This window comes from Rhinopithecus roxellana, chromosome 3 (genome assembly GCF_007565055.1).
Source record: "Rhinopithecus roxellana isolate Shanxi Qingling chromosome 3, ASM756505v1, whole genome shotgun sequence".
NCBI lineage: Eukaryota > Metazoa > Chordata > Mammalia > Primates > Cercopithecidae > Rhinopithecus > Rhinopithecus roxellana.
Genome location: NC_044551.1, coordinates 50607020 through 50624059, shown reverse-complemented (window position 1 = coordinate 50624059; position 17040 = coordinate 50607020). Strand labels below are relative to the sequence as shown.

Below are 17040 nucleotides of genomic sequence, written 5' to 3'. Positions count from 1 at the left end.
AACAATATACATTAAATTAGGGTTAGTTATACTCACCTTACAGTGGTGCAGGACACTTGAACTTACTCCTCCTGTCTAGCTGTATTTTTGTGTCTGTGAGCCAACCTCTGGCTATCTCCCCACCCACCCATCCTTCCCAGCCTCTGGTAACCACTCTTCTACTCTCTGTTTCTATGAGATCAACTATTTTAGCTCCCACGTAGGAGTGACAACATGTGGCATTTATCTTCCTGTCCCTGGCTTATGTCGCTTAACAACGTGTCCTCCAGGCTCATCCATGTCACTGTGAATGACAGGACGCCATTCTTTTTATGGCATAAAATAGTTTTCCGGTGGGTGTATGTACGATATTTTCTTTAACCATTTGTCTCTTGGTGTGGACTTAGGTAGATCTTGGCTGTTTGGAATAGTGCTACAATAAACGGGTTTTTTTTTTTTTCCTGTGGATAAGTCTTCAGTAGTGGGATTGCTGTATCATACTGTAGCTCCGTTTTTAGTTTTTTGAGGAACCTCGATAGTGTTTTCCATAGCAGCTGCACTAATTTACCTTCCCTCTGACAGTGTATGAAAGCTCCCCTTTCTTTGCATCCTCACCATCATCTGTCATTTTCTGAAAGTCTTTTTGATAATAGTTGTTCTAACTGGGATAAAATGATATCTCATTGTGATTTTAATTTGCATTTTCCTAATGATTAGTGATGTTAAGCATTTTTTCACATACGTATTGGCTACTGGTATGTCTTCTTTTGAGAGATGTGTATTCGGCTGCTTTGGCTGTTTTAAAATCCCATTATTTGGGGGTTGTTTCTGTTGCACTGTTTGAGTTCCTTGTGTATTCTGCATACAAATCCTTTGTTGAATAAATACTTCACAAATATTTCCTCCTATTCTGCTGGTTGTCTCGTCACTTGATTTTTTGTTTTTGTTTTTGACAGAGTCTCGCTCTGTCTCCCAGGCTAGAGTGCAGTGGTATGATCTCAGCTCACTGCAAGCTCCGCCTCCCAGGTTCACGCCATTCTCCTGCCTTAGCCTCCTGAGTAGCTGGGACTACAGGCACCCACCACCACGTCCGGCTAAGTTTTTGTATTTTTAGTAGAGATGGGGTTTCACTGTGTTAGCCAGGATGGTCTCGGTCTCCTGACCTTGTGTTCTGCCCGCCTCGGCCTCCCAAAGTGCTGGGATTACAGGCGTGAGCCACCGCGCCCAGCCCAGCAGAGCTGATTTTAAAGATGTATGTAGATGGGAGAAGTGGGATGGCAGTGGTGCTAAGGTGCATAGAATGATGGCTTAGCCTCGGTGCTCTGCAGAAAAGCCTGTCCCCACACCCACCTGACTAGGGGAGGATGCTTCTGTGACTCCTGAATGTCCCTCACACTAATCTTGGCATGAATTACTGTGTCCGTTGCATGACAAGCTGTGTGACAACTGCATCCATTCCCCCAGGAACCACAAGCAATCTGAGGATAGGAAATGCTGCTTTATCTGTTCCCAGCCCCCAGTGCAGGGTCTCGAGAGGAAAATCAGCACAGCAGCCTTTCCCCTTATCTGGTTTCCTTTTCTGAGGTTTCAGTTACCCGGGAAAAACTGAAGTCCGAAAATGTTAAATGGAAAATCCCATAAATAAGCAGTTCCTGAGTTGTACAGGGTGCTCCGTCTTGAGGAGTGTGGCATCTGGCGCCATGCTGCTCCATTCCTGTGTCCGGGGTCTGTGGTGCCATGCTGCTCCATCCCTTTGTCCGGGGTCTCCACACTGTCCACCCTCCCTGCCGTGGTCACTCAGCAGCCATCTCAGCTATCAAACTGCATACGGCAGGACGCTGCTCAAGTCACCCCTATTTTATTTAATAATACCCCAACGCACACAGTAGGGATGCTGGCAATTCGGGTGTGCCAAATAGAAGCCATAAAGTACTCCTTTAAGTGAAAAGGGGAATGTTCTCAGTAAGAAAAAAATTGTATATCGAGGTTGCAAAACTCTACAGTAAGAACGGACCTTCTGTCCTTCAAATTATAAAGAAAAAAGGGCTTTGTGTTAGTTTTGCTACCACGCCTCTAACAGCCAAAGTGATGCCACAGTACATGGCAAGTACCCAGTTCAGATAGAAAAGGGATTCCATGTGTGAGCGGGGACATGAACAGAAACATATTTCGATTGATGGCCGTCAGGTTCCATGTCATCTTAGGTTTCAGGCATCAGCTGGCGTCATGGACTACATCTCCCAAGGAGTAGGGGGGGACTCCTGTACCAGAACAGCAGCACTCATTAATAACCCCAGTGCACATCTACTTGCCGGCACAAGGGAGGGAGGGAATGCAGGATGACAACTGCGATCATGTTGGGGTCACCAACCTGTGTCCCACCACAAGACGACAGACATAAGGCTCAATCTCCACATCAGAGGCACTCAGGGGGCCTCTGCTCCAGCCTCCTAGCCCGGTGTGAGCAAACTTCTGTCAAGTGTCAGATACTAAATATTTTAGACTTTTCTGGCCTGATATGGTCTCTGTTCACATCTTCCTTTCTTTTTGTTTTGTTTACAATTCCTCGTTTTCTTTCGTGACACTTTTGAAATTTAAGAACTGTTCTTAGTTCTTGGGCCTTGCAGAAAGAAGCTGAGGGCCAGAGTTGGCCCTTGGCTGTGATTTGCCAATGTCCGTGTGACTCCGCCATGCTGCACAGCCTCTCTGCACCTCTGACAAACAGTCCCCAGGCTATGTGTAAGGGCTCATCTCCCCACCATGACCTGGAATTGAACCGTCACAGGTAGACTCGTGCAGGCTTCTCCAGCATAAGATGACTGGTGTGAGTTTCCACGGATGCGATTTCTGAAATTAGAGTCCTGAGAAATGCAGTTGCAGCAACACTGCTGAGGAAAGCCAGCCCTGAGTGCACCCGCTGCAGCTGCTCTTTCCAGAACATTCTGTCTCTGGAACAGGAGGTACCTGAGGCCTGTGAGCACCAGGTAGGCTCTAAGGGCCTGCTCCGAGGACCCCTTAGTCCCTTGGCACGGCTCTCAGCTGGGTTCAAGGGAAGGGTAGCAGCCGGTGGTTTGAGACCAACTCCAGAGAAGTTAGCAGGAGAGGTGTGCCAAGCGGGGGTGGATCTCAGGGCTGCCTGAAGCCTAGAAATCTGACTCAGCACTTCTGCAACGCGGGAGACGCCCTGGCCTCCCTGAGCAGGAATCCCTGGGGCTGAGGTGAGGCCTCCTGGGTCTGGGTCAAGGGAGAGAATCCATTCCCAGGAGCAGGCTGTGGCAGCACCGTCAGGACACAAAGCCAGTGACCTGTGGGGTGGAGGCTGCTTTTCCCACTGTGATCTGGAGGAAGAAGTTCCTGCCAAGCTGCCACCCTGACCTGCCGGATCTGTAAGCTACTTCTCTGCTCCTGAGGGTGCTCAGAGCCCTCATCACGTGCCTGCTGCTCGGCCTACTCCTGAGACTGTGGCATGCACACCGGAGGCTACACTCACATCCTTGGCACTCACTCTAGGCTCACTGTCTGTCCCGTCACAGGAGCGGCTGAGGAAGGAGCCAAGGGAGAGGCAGGTGTCCAGGCTAGTCCAGCCGGGCCCGGAATGCCTGTGTTTGGCTGAGCTGACTGACCAGAAGGTGCCACACAGGGAGACAGTGGGGGTGGGAGCGAGACCTGGGCAGGAGGATTTTCCTGCTTCCTGGGCCTGTTCATCCCTCCGTGGACTTAGACACACAATCCCTGGGTTCACCTCCTCGCAGGCTGTGGGGTGCTGGTGGAATCACGTTCCTCCACCTTAATGTCTGCAGGCACAGATGACTTAGACCAGCATGTGCGAAGGCCGGGGTGGGAGTGAGGGGCTGGGTGATGCACTCTGCAGAGCCCAGGCTGAACAGAAGCTGGGTGGATGCACTCTGGAGAGCCCAGGCTGAACAGAAAGGACAGTCATGCAAGGAACACGGAGTCCTGTGGCGGGGAGGCCACCTTGGGGATGGCAGGGGGAAGAGTTGTCAGTTGTCCAGTTTGTCAGGGGCTTGTGGAGATGCTCTGGGGTCCCTTGGGTTCTCAAATGGATTTTGTGTTTCCATGGGCAGGACTCTGGGCTAGCCTCCAAAGGAAATCTGATTACAAGAAACAGGTGAAGTTACATGCAGTTGCCAGGAGCTCAGAATCCAGTGAAGGCACAGACATGGCAAGGTTGGACAGCGGCGCCCTTGGCAACGGGAGGGACTGGCACTCTCAGCCTCATGTGCCTGACCACCTTTGGGGACAGGAAGTCAGGCCAAAGGCTGCTCCAGGAGGGAAGGGTTAGCACGACTCAGGCAAGTGGAAGATGGTGCCCCAGGCCAGTGTGAGGTGTGGCAGCTGTCCCCTTGGCGTGGGCAGCTGGCAGGTTGACCCCTGACCCCAGCTGTTTGCCTTGCGGGGAAGCTGTGTGGCTCCTGTAGATCTTACTGTTTGCTGGTGTGGCAGTGCAGGGCAAGGAGAAGGTACGAAGACGCAGGGAGGCAGCCTGGGCTGCAGTCACACTTCTGCTGCACCCGGATCTGTGAGCTTCTCCACAAAGAGGAGAAAGAAGACAAGCCCAGGGCTGGGACTTCCTCCTGACTTTTTTTTTTTTTTTTTTTTTTTTGAGACAGAGTCTCTCTCTGTCACCCAGGCTGGAATGCAGTGGTGCAATCTCAGCTCACTGCAAGCTTTGCCTCCCAGGTTCACGCCATTCTCCTGCCTCAGCTTCCCAAGTAGCTGGGACTACAGGTGCCTGCCACCACACCTGGCTAATTTTTTATATTTTTAGTAGAGACAGGGTTTCACCATGTTGGCCAGGATGGTCTTGATCTCCTGACCTCGTGATCCGCCCGCCTCGGCCTCCCAAAGTGCTGGGATTACAGGCATGAGCCACTGCGCCTGGCCAGGAATTTTTTTTTTTTTTTTTTAAGATTGCGTCTTGCTCTGTTGCCCAGGCCGAGGGCAGTGGCACGATCACTGCTTACTGCAGCCTTGACCTCCTGGGCTCAAATGATCCTTCCAATTCAGCCTCCCAAGTAGCTGGAACTACAAGCGCACATTGTCACACCCAGGTAATTTTCTTTTAATTTTTATTTATTTATTTTTATTATTTTTGAGATGGAGTCTCACTCTGTTGCCCAGGCTGGAGTGCATGCAGTAGCACGATCTTGGCTCACTGCAACCTCCACCTCCCAGGTTCAAGCAATTCTTCCTCCTCAGCCTCCCGAGTAGCTGGGATTACAGGCACCTGCCGCCCCACCTGGCTAATTTTTGTATCTTTAGGAGCGACGGGGTTTCACCATGTTGGCCAGGCTGGTCTCGAACTCCTGACCTCAAGTGATCCACCCGCCTCAGCCTCCAAAATTGCTGGGATTACAAGCGTGAGCCACCACACCCAGCCAATTTTTTTTTTTTTTTTTTTTGTAGAGACGGGGTCTCACTATGTTGCCCAGGCTGGTGGCAAACACCTGGCTCAGGCAATCCTCCCATCGTGGCCTCTTAAAGCACTGGGATTACAGGAGTGAGCCACTGCACCTGGTCAAGAATTTCCCTAAAGGTTATGAAGTGGTGAGCCTTTCTTTTTTTTTTTTTTTAAAGCAGTAGTTTTATTTATTTATTTATTTATTTTTTATTTATTTATTTATTTTTTTTTTTTGAGGCGGAGTCTCGCTCTGTTGCCCGGACTGGAGTGCAGTGGCCAGATCTCAGCTCACTGCAAGCTCCGCCTCCCGGGTTCACGCCATTCTCCTGCCTCAGCCTCCCGAGTAGCTGGGACTACAGGCGCCCGCCATCTCGCCCGGCTAGTTTTTGTATTTTTAGTAGAGACGGGGTTTCACCGTGTTAGCCAGGAAGGTCTCTATCTCCTGACCTCGCGATCCGCCCGTCTCGGCCTCCCAAAGTGCTGGGATTACAGGACTTGAGCCACCGTGCCCGGCAGAAGTGGTGAGCCTTTCATTTCATGTAGAAGGTTCTGGTGGCTGCAGGATGGCCTGAAATGAGAGGGCAAGTGATCCTTTAGAGAAATGGTTTCCTTTTATCCAGTCTGAAGCTGATGGGGGTGAGGCTGGAAGTAAGTAAGGCTGGCAGAAGTAAGGCTGGAACGGAGGAGAAACAAATCAGCAGGACTTGGCTGAAAGGTGTTGGGTTTGTTCGTTTATTTACTCAGCAGATACACAGGGAGTGCTCACTGTGTGCTTGGCACTGTGGTCAATGAACTGAGTATGCAACAGTGAACAGAATACATATGGTCCTTGCTCTGTGCCACTCACAGTTTGGCTCAGGTCCAGAGAGGAAGAGGAGGACTCCAAGGTGTTCTCAAGGTTCCACTGGGACATTAGTGTTCCTCCCCAAACCAGTGATCAGTTAGTGAGGGGTGCAGTCATGTCCGTGGGTCTTCAACAGCATTTTACTGAAATAAAATATCAGAGTGCCTTGGATGTCATAAGGGAAAGAAGAGTTTGCAGAAATTTTGTTTCTGTTATATATATGCAGGTCTGTATTGGATCAGTATGTGCAATCTACTTCTTACTGAAGGGCAGGTAAAAAAAAAAAAAAAAAAAGAAAACAACCTTGTATGGGGCTGAGCATAGTGGCTCAGGTCTGTAATTCCTGCACTTTGTGAGGCTGAGACAGGACTGCTTAAACCAGGAGTTCAAGACTAGCCTGGGCAACATAGCAGGACCTCATCTCTACAAAAAATAAAAATAAAAATTAGCCCAATGTGGTAATGCACACCTGTAGTCCCAGCTACTTGGGAGGCTGAGGCAGGAGGTTCACCTGAGCCCAGGGATCAAGGGTGTAGTGAGCCATGATCACACCACTGCATTTGGCCTGGGCAACAGAGCAAGACCCTGTCTCAAAAAAAAAAAAAAAAAAAACTAAAAAAGAATGGTTAAGTCAAGCATGGTGGTACATGCCTGTAGTCCCAGCTACTCTGCAGGCTGAGGCAGGAGGATCACTTGAGCTTAGGAGTTTGAGGTGGTAGTGTGCAATAATTGTGACTATAGCCACGGCACTTTAGCCTGGGCAACATGACGAAACCCGGTCTCTACAAAAACTAAAATTAGCCTGGAGTGGTGGTGCATGCCTGTGTTCCCAGCTATTCCAGAGGCTGAAGTGGGAGGATTGCTTGAGCCCAGGAGGTGGAGATTGCTGTGGCCTGAGATCTTGCCACTGCAGGGGGCTACAGGAGTCTAAAAGGGAGGTGACACAATTTCCCCAAATCTCCAACTTTCGGGAGTTCTGCCTACACTCCTTGCCCCAGGATGCCCCCAGCACCAAGGCCAAGGGGGTGTCTTGGCCCTCAGCACTGGGGTGGAACATTATACACAGAACCAGGCCATAGAGGGCATACACAGAGCCCATGAGTACCAGCCCCCATCTCCATCCTCTGTTCTCTGGGACTGCAAGTCCAGGCCTGACCTGGTTCTGTCCCTACCTGGAGAGACAGAAGACAGAAGGAGACAACCCCTGAGAAGCCTTTCCCGAAGGCCTCATTCCCCCTCACACTGTAAGATCTCTCAGCCCACACTTTGGGAGGCCTAGGCGGGCAGATCACGACATCAGGAGATCGAGACCATCCTGGCTAACACGGTGAAACCCCGTTTCTACTAAAAATACAAACAAATTTGCAGGGCGTGGTGGCGGCGCCTGTAGTCCCAGCTACTCGGGAGGCTGAGGTAGGAGAATGGCGTGAACCCCGGAGGCGGAGCTTGCAGTGAGCTGAGATCGGGCCACTGCACTCCAGCCTGGGCGACAGCCAGACTCTATCTCAAAAAAATCTCAGCCCTGGATCAGGGCCCCTCTCCAGGAAAGGTGACAGAGTGGTGTCTAAATGACACTGTCCTAGGGCCCCGCTAGGGTAGAAAACAGACCCAGATGGCGCCCCCAGCCCTCCCTCCCCAGGCAGGAATAAAGAGCATTAACAGACAGTGGAGGACACGGGGACAGGAAGGAGGGGCCAGCCGCTCTCAAACTAAGTCTAACCCACGGCAGTGAGGAAGTGTGGTCCCAAATCCAGCCCCCTCCCGGCGGAGCTCACAGAGCTCAGGGCTGGAACTCGGAACCTCTACCCCGACGCAGGCGGCAGAACGGAGGGGAACTCGAGCCCCGGCCCCCTCAGGGGACCCACGCCCGGGGCGCAGCTTTGCTGGGAGACAGGGCAATACTGCGCAGCCGCGGCCCCACAAGCAGAAACAGGCCTGGGCGCCTGGAGGCTGCGTCCCAGGCCTGCGTGGAGCTGCGGCCCGGCGACTCCCGGAAGACAGCGCGGGGCACTGGGCGCCCCGGATCCGAGCCTCCCGGGCGGCAGGGCCTCCCAGTGCGGCACCCGGATCACCGCCAAGGCACCCCAAGCGCGGACGGCGGGACAGGGGACAGCACCAGGGTGGTGTCCGAAGCTTCCCCACCGCCTTGGACCAACTCGGCCCGGCCCCGGCGGGGCTTCCCGGAGAGATTTATACCACTTTCCGGGGCTCCCGCTCAGGCCGGACAACAGCTCGGATACCCAGTCCCGCTGGAGGGTTGACCCCCCCATCCAGAACCAGCCAACCAACCAAACCACCTCTCCCAAGCCGGGCCGCTTCCCGTCCGCCGCTGACCTGATCAGAGCCGCTCTGCCGGCCTGAGGGAGCTGAGAAGGGGATTGGGAATGGGGTCTTGGGGAGGGGGCTGGCTTTTATATCCATTTTTATAAAGATCATAGTCTTTAACTGTTCTAAGTCATTCATCTTAACTCAGCATATGGATTTGTCAGCAGAACACGACTTAAAAGTGGCTTCAGAGGAAAACCAAGAAATACTTGAAAGAAGTGAAAACAAACAGCCACAGGTATGTAGCAATTTAAATTTCTGGTTTACTATTGGTTGGTTGGTTTTTCTTTAATAACATAGCATAGTCCAAATGAAGTGACCTTTTAGACTATCCTTTTAGAATCCAACAGATCGTAATTTCATATTTAATTTTAAAATATTTTAGTCAGTTATAAAATTTAAAATATTCTTACAGTCTGTAGTAACTCATAGCTATCTGTACCCTTGAACCTGAGGCCAGAAGTTTCCAGAAGTCTCTTTGCTCTTTTATTTTATCTTTTATTTTTATAACCTTCTTCACGATAAAGTAAGTAACATCAAAAATGGAGTTGTATTACTAAGCTAGAGAAATTATGAACAATTGGACAGTGATGGCCACTGAGTTCAACTCCTGTTAAAGGAGGCATCATTCCCAGTGGTTCAAACTTTGCAGTTTTATGTTGCTGGTCACCAGTGCTGAGGTTAAAAACTTCTTCTGTTTTTTTGGTCTCTGGTTGCCTTCAGTGTCTATGTTCAGGGAGAGGATGGGGTCATACAATCAACCCAACTGCCTATTAAGAGAATTACGACTTCCAGAATGAGACTTTGGTGTCAGGGTACAAACAATAACTTTCTTATTTTAACATAAATAGTAAACATTATTAAAATCTTTTATTCCACTGTCACTAGTGGAACTTAGAATATATTAGAACTGAATATAAGAAATAATCTATCCAGATAACACTCATAGCATTTGAAGTAGAATCTAAAAATTTTCTTCTCTTTCTGATTGGTGTTCATTTTGGCTTCTAATAATTTAGCATTTGCCTACTCTCCGGTTAATCTTCAGAAATATGAATTTACTGTAGGGGTTCACTATTTATGGTATGCTGAGGTCAAAATCCTTTTAAGAGAGAAACTTTTGGAATACTACATATCATCTGTGAACCCATTTCTGGCAGATTTAATTCATAATGAATTAAGTTTAGTCCAAACTAGCAGTGAGAGTTAAGCTTGCTGGTTCATGTTTTTCTCCTATGTTAAGCCAAGGCAAATTATTTTTGACTTCTTAGTTATAATCCAGTAACTTAGGGGTGGCAAAACACAGATTAAGTTTTACAGTTAAATTTTAATTATGTTCTATTTTTTGTTCATACTTAATTCAGAATAAATTTTAAAACATGCACCCTAACAGAAAAGACATCTGAGAAACAAAACAAGCAAATTAATTTTCCACTTTTACACCTGCAAAAAAAAAATGTCTCAAGAACCAGAACTGAGTAAGAATTGTGATAAAGAGGGTATTATCTGTATATTCAAGACTTCTTTTAAAATTAATTACCAAAAAGTTCAACCGAAGATTGGTGAAAGTTTTGAAAAATCCAAAATTACTGTTTGTCCTGAGGAAGAGCTCTTACATAGTAACTCTGGAGAGGGATAAAGTTAAAGGGAGTGCCCTCTAATCTGATGAATCATATCCCTGACTGCAAGGAAGCAGATGCATCTTGGAGTGTCTAACTCTGTAGTATTCCAGGCATTGCCTAAACAGAAGGAGCCCATCACAAACATGTCTTTTCATTGCATTTATACTCTGGGTCCCTAAAACACACCTGTCAGTCACCTTCTAAGCTTTACACAAATGAAAATAAATCAGACTGTAAAAATTATAACAAACCAGACATGTAACCTGTTTCTCAGAGATGAAGAGAATTGTTGTAATGATACAGAAATTGAAAAATTAAGGAACCCAGTAGTTATGGCTGAAATGAAAGAAGATCAAGAGTTTGATATGCAAATGGCAAAAAATATAAACCAAAATACCACTAATTGGAAATTAGACACTGGCCTCAGTCTAGAGATCCAAAAAGTCTTTTTGATTTGTGGTTTTCTCACTCCAAAGAAATGAGGCATGTGATACAGATAGAAAGCCTCAGTATTTCTGCTGTTACACTTACAAAAGCAAAAATCCAATACAGCACTTGTTCCACAAGCCATATGGAATTTAGAAGCTCTTCTAAAGCTTAGAAGATGACTGGCAAGTATGTTTCAGGGAGCCACATATGACAGTCCCACTGCTAATAGCTATAAAAGCATGAAACCCGAATGAGAAAATGTGAGTTATTCTCCACCCCGTAGTGACAGAACACCAAAAGCATATCTAGACTTACAGCAAGATATGCAAAGGCTTAAGAATGAGGTGGGCATGTTACAAGCAGAGTTCCTGGCTTTGAAGAAAGAAAGTTCAACTATAAAAAGAAAGAGGTTCACTTGCTACTTCTCTTTTTATAAATTATCTGATTCATTCTGGTTTTCTACTCAAGAAAATCTCATGTGTATAGTTACAGTGGAGTTATCTAAATGTGTAATTATGTGTCAAAGTAGATTAGTGCTGCTATCTAAATGACAGTTCTGGAAAACATTATCATAATATTTGTTCATTAGTCAACCTAAGTCTCACTATCAGTCTTCCAAGTAACACATGGCCTGGGAAAATAATTTAGCCATATACCATGTGATCTTCTGAATCAGCTAAACATAAAGAAAATTGCTAAAGAAATAAGCTCTAGATTCTTCTTACTGTATTCATTTAAAGATGAATTACATTTATTTAAATGATAAAATGGTAACACAAGAAGAGGGAAACAATGACTGAGAAGAGACTTGAAAATGTATCCAGCCTTGAGAGTTGCAACAAATATTATCAGCCAAAGATGTCTGTTTAATGTGCTTTCATGCATGTAAGTTTATTTGTTTGACTCAAGCTGTTTAAACTTATAATTCCATCATGGCCATTTTAAATATTTTTGGAAACAAATACATATACTTTTGCATATTTTAAAAAAATCACCACTCTCCAATGTTTCTGTTGAATCACACTTTTACATTGTTGTTTAATAAAATATGGTAAGTTTTGACATGTATGATTTTATCATATAAGTAGCATAACTCCTCAGCCAAAAATTTATCATTTGACTCTATCGTAGAAAGCTGAGTTCTGTACATTGTATTCTAAAGATAGACAAAAATCTAGAGATTTTCTTCTTTCAAAGTAAAAGCAGATGAGGCCTCCTGCTGTCCTCTGAGGCATTAAATTGCTTTGCCAAAGTCACACTTTTAATTTATCTAATTTGATATATTTATCTGGTAATTTATGTAATTCAGCAATATTTAATTGTATCTTCCCTTTGGTGCCATGAAATGCTAGGTAATGCCACCGTAGGAGCTTTGGGTGAATTATTTAATATTTCTTGGTTTTACTTCCATTATCAAGTAGATAATGGGGCTAGAGAATACAACTATACTGTAAATCTTCCAGCTATAAACTTTTGTGGTAACTGAATGTAAACTTGGGGAACATCTCATTTTCCAGGATTCTGCAGTAGCAACTCAGTAGTTTCACTCTGCTCCTTGTGTTGTGGTAAACTTTGGTTCCTCTGTTTCAGTGAGCACCTTCACTTTTTTTATATCCCAGGATCCAAATGAAAAAATAAGGATAAAAGGCAGTGGGGAAAATAATAGCTTAGTGCAGAAAAGGGAAAGCTGCTTTTCTGTTTCTGAAGCCCCACAAGGTCACATCCTCTCAATCTGGCTATTTCATGGAGAATCCAGGTGACAAAGACAGAAGCCACATTTTATGCCTGTGTCTTTTTGTATCTCTGTTTTTGTGTTGATATATTTACACCACAGAAGTAACTGTGATCTGGTGGAGAACTAGAAGTAGAGTCAGAAGCCCTGGGAAAATCCTGCAGCTTGCTTATATTTTTAACCTCTCTTTTTAAGAATTGTGATAACTAAATAAGTTCATCAATGTATGTTTGTAGAAGTGCTTAGTACAATGTCTAGATTTATGATTTAGTAAATGAAATTCTTATAACTGACTAAAAAAATGTTTAGTCAAATCACAATACAGTATTATCAGGGAAACAGAACTTTTAAAACTTTGAGAAATTTTATCTGTCCAAATACAGGTGGAGGTAAAACTTTTACTATAGGGTGGTGTCTGGGTTAGATATCATAGTATAAATGCAATTTCCTTTTTCCAACATTTTAATTTAGTCAAATTAGTTAATATTTTACTTTGAGTTTGTTGTAATTCAGAGAAAGGCTTTTCCAATTCTGATATTCTTAAAAATTCTCCAGTGTGTACGTGTGTGTTTTAGTTTTATGGATTCATTGACTTCAAATAAATATTTGAACTTTTTGAAATTTATGCTCTGTAAGGTTCAAGGTTTTGCTCAACTTTTTCTCCAGTTGGATATCCACTTACAGCAACTTTTGATTGCATGAATGTACGGGTTGTTCTTTCACTTCAGAGATAACCATGATGTTATTTTATTGAGTGCTAGCTGAAAATTTCTTTTGTTTTATTTAGGATTTTCAAAGTTATGGAAAAAAGAAGGATGTGATATATACAAATTGCATGTTGAAGGGAGATATTGCCACACTCAGATGGGAATTATATGTAATAAAAAATGACAGTCTCAAAAAGGAAAAGGAATATATTCAGGAAATTAAAAGTATTAGGGAAATAAATGCTAACTTTGAAAAGAGTGTGAGACTCAATGAGAAAATGATAACAAAAACAATGTCCCAGTGTTGGCAACAGCTTAATGACCTCAAAGCTGTGAATACAAGGCTGAATTCAAAATTGGAGAAGGAAAAACACCGCACAGACAGACTGGAAGCTGAAGTTGAATTCCTCCATTCTAGACTGGCTGCTGCTATAAATGAGCACAGTGAAAGTGTAGAAACAAAAGACCTAGAACTTGTTTTACAGAGAGCATGTAATTTTTCTGTACATAAAAAAAATGAGTTCTACTATTTCTCAACTAAAAGATAAACAGGAGTTGCTTACTGAACAATTTTCTAAAGCTGGGATGAAGTTAAATACCTTAAAAGGTAAGCTCCATGAGACAAGAGATGCTCTCAGGGAAAAGACACTGGCTTTAGAAAGCGTGCAGATGGACCAGAGGCAAGCACAGCATTGAATAAAGGAAATGGAGCAGGTGCATCCAAATGAGGAAGCTAAACTAGTCAATCCACCGGAAAGCACAACTGTGTAGAGGAGAGACTGTGTCAACTAGAATGTGAAAATCTCTTGCTTAAACAACAACTACAGGGTGCTCATAAGGAAGGCAATGATAAAGAGATAGTAATTAATATCCAAGGAGGCTGTCTTGAGAGTAGAAAGATCTTCTTCTAGAAGAGAAAAATAAGAAATTAATGAATGAATATAATTCTACAAAAGAAAAGCTGTTTCAGTATGTAAAAGAAGAAGCAGCGGAGAAGTATGAAGAAAGATAAATATTTTTAACTTTCCAGAAGGAAAATTTAAACATTTCATTGTGGCTATATGTTGAATCTAGTTCAATATAAAAATAGATAGATGAAAATGTATTTACCATACTGTATAATTCCATTTTGTGGAAACATCCAGAAAAGACTTATATGGAAAGGGTTGAAGGTAGGGTTGATCCTCCAGAGTAAGTGGCAAGGTTACACACGTCCAGTGAGGGCAGAAAAACTGGTAAGAATCTCGGCCGCTAGAGTCAGGGTGATTTCCAGGACGAAGGTGAAAGCCAACGCTCTGGACCCCTTTTCTGCACCCTTAGAGCTTCCACATCCAGTCCGACTTCTGGTGTGTCCGAACCCTGCAGCAATGTCGACGTTCCCTGATCCCATGATCGGCAGATCGTGCTGTTCTTTGTGGGTACGGGCAGGTTCTGGGAGCAAAGCACATAAATCGACTACAAAAGAGACTTTCTTGGATGTTCCCACTTTCCAGGTGGTGTTTGCAAAGACACGTACTGTTGTGAAGGAAGTGAGGAGAAATGAGAGCAATCCTCTTACTGTGACTGTCGGTAACCCTAGTTTAGCTCAATGGTATTACGGCATGTCACAGGGATTAAGGCTTTATATTTTGGGATTTGATGTTGGAACTATGTTCACCATCCAGAAAAAGGTCCTGGTCCCATGGAGCCCTCCTAAGCCAATCGGATCTTTAACTGATTTGGTGACCCTGTGTTCCAAAAACACCCAGACAGGTCAATTTAACTGTCCCACCATCATTCCTGCTTCCTAGACCTCAGCTGCAACGACAACACCTCCAACCCAGCCTGAAGTCCATTCTGGACAGTGCTCTTCACCTCCAGTGCTGCCAGTCCCACATCCTAAGAGTGCCCCTGTGTAGAAGGGGGGAAGGACACCCACCCTTACAGCTCCTCGCACGAGGCTGAAAAGTGTCCAATTCTCCCATAGATCTGATGTATACAGCTTCCTTGAATAAACAGAGAAACTGATCCCGCTAGTCTTAAAGGAAGTTACATTGGTTTCATCTGAGTTCCCTGAAACTTACCAGCCCGGGGTCTGACAATGAGAACCCAGCCCCTCAGCTCCTATGATTGCCTAAGACCACCTGCTGCCTGGTAACCAACTTCTCTTCCTCACTCCTCCCCAATTCGTGTTTTTCCACCCACGGTTACATTTCTTCGTGGCTAGCCCTGCAGGACCCCCAGTCTATCCACTAACCCGAATGTTGAGAGAGGCTCTCTTGGCCCCCTTCCCTGCCCAGCTCTTTCCCTCCTCCTGTGTCTGCCCCGCCCCCAACCCTTCCGCTGAGGCCCAGTGGGGCCTCTGAAAAACCGCAGGGGTGGTGGGTGTTGGGCTCTGCCTGGGGAACCTGGGGAGGAAGGGCGGTTCTCCAACTCCCCTTGGTCGCACCCCAGTCATTCTGACCTTGCATTCGCGCGCGGCTTCCTTGACCTCTCTGTGCAGCCAAAAGGGGCAAATTCAGGAACTGCAAGATGGCGCACCAGGTGAAACAAGCGGCTGCGCCTGCAGAGATGCTGGGACCCAGGCTACTGGTGGCCTTTCCAGCATCAGGTTCCGAACCTACCCACCTCCTGCACCCTGTTCCTATGGAGAGGTGACAACGTGCTAGCAGCCCTCGCTCACTCTCCGGCACCTCCTTCCCCTCGGCATCTGCTCTGGCCGCGCTCCAGGAGCCCTTCAACCCGCAGCTGCGCTGCGAGGGCCCCTCTCTGGGGCTGGCCAGGACCAGAGCCGGCTCCCTCTGCTGGTGGGGAGGTGTGGAGGGAGAGGCGGGGGCGGGAGGCCAGACTGCGCATGGGGCTCAGGGGCCGACGCCGGTTCTGGTGGGCGCGGGCTCTGTGAGCCAGGCCCTCGCTGTGGCCTGCTGGGCTTGATGGAGGGAGGAGCTCCCTCTGGGCTGCCGGAGTGCCTGGACTGGGTGGCGCAAAGTCCGGGGCGACTGCTATTAAGAGGTGAAGCCTGCTGGGCTTCTGGATCAGGTGGGGACCTGGAGAACTTTTCTGTCTAGCTAAAGGTTTGTAAACGCACCAATCAGCACTCTGTCAAGACGGACCAATCAGAGCTCTCTGTAAAACGGACCAGTCAGCGCTCTGTAAAATGGACCAATCAGCAGTATGTGGGTGGGGTCAGATAAGAATAAAAGCAGGCTGCCGGAGCCAACAGCTGCAACTCGTTGGGGTCCCCTTTTTAGCCTGTGTTCGTTTTGTTCTTTTGCTCTTTGCAATAAACCTTGTTGCTGCTTACTCTTTGGGCCTGTGCCACCTTTATGAGCTGTAACACCTCGAAGGTCTGCAGCTTCACTCCTGAGGCCAGCAAGACCCCTAACCCAGTGGAAGGAAGGAACAAGTCCAGATGTGCAGCCTTTAAGAACTGTAACGCTCACCTCGAGGGTCCACAGCAGGAACCCACCAGATGGAAGAAACTCCAGATACATCTGGACGTCTGAAGGAACAAACTCCTGACACACCACCTTTAAGAATTGTAACACCCACCGCGAGGGTCTGCAGCTTCATTCTGAAAGTCAGCGAGACCAAGAACCCACCAATTCTGGACATACTACTGGCACCCTGCTCCTACCAACGCCCTGCCCTGCCATCGCCCTCCACCTACCCGCACCTGGGTCCTAACCTGGGTGTCCCGCCCCACCAGCACCCTGCTCCTACCCACACGCTGCTCCACCCACATCGGGCTCTCAGCACCACATCATACCTGTGGCCCCAGCCCACAATCACCCTGCCCCTCCCACACCCTGTCCCACCCTCCCACACCCCTCCAGCACCCCGATCCTACCTTCACCCTGCACCTACCCATGCTTCTCCCCGCCAGCACCCTGCCCCGTCAGCATCCTGCTCCACTCGCACCCCACTTCTACCTGTGCCCTGTGCCACCAGCACCCTACTCCTACCGCACCCGGCTCCTACCAATGCCCTGCCATCACCCT

General features: G+C 46.8%; 1 protein-coding gene across 1 annotated transcript; it reads left to right on the top strand.

The window, feature by feature from the left end:
- Window positions 1-3961: 3961 nt before the first annotated feature.
- LOC115896350 lies at window positions 3962-16816 on the top strand. Its single transcript, XM_030926662.1, has 3 exons — window positions 3962-4277; window positions 7975-8808; window positions 13141-16816. The coding sequence occupies exons 1-2, from the start codon at window positions 3962-3964 to the stop codon at window positions 8604-8606; spliced, it is 948 nt and encodes a 315-aa protein (XP_030782522.1). The 3' UTR covers window positions 8607-8808; window positions 13141-16816.
- Window positions 16817-17040: the final 224 nt, after the last annotated feature.

Excerpts from the sequence above, each read along its gene's own strand:
- LOC115896350 (XM_030926662.1), top strand. The coding sequence starts at position 3,962 with ATGGCAGGGGGAAGAGTTGTCAGTTGTCCAGTTTGTCAGGGGCTTGTG. Across the intron at positions 4,278-7,974 it reads GGCTGCTCCAGGAGGGAAGG|TGAGGAAGTGTGGTCCCAAA; the intron begins GTTAGCACGACT and ends AACCCACGGCAG.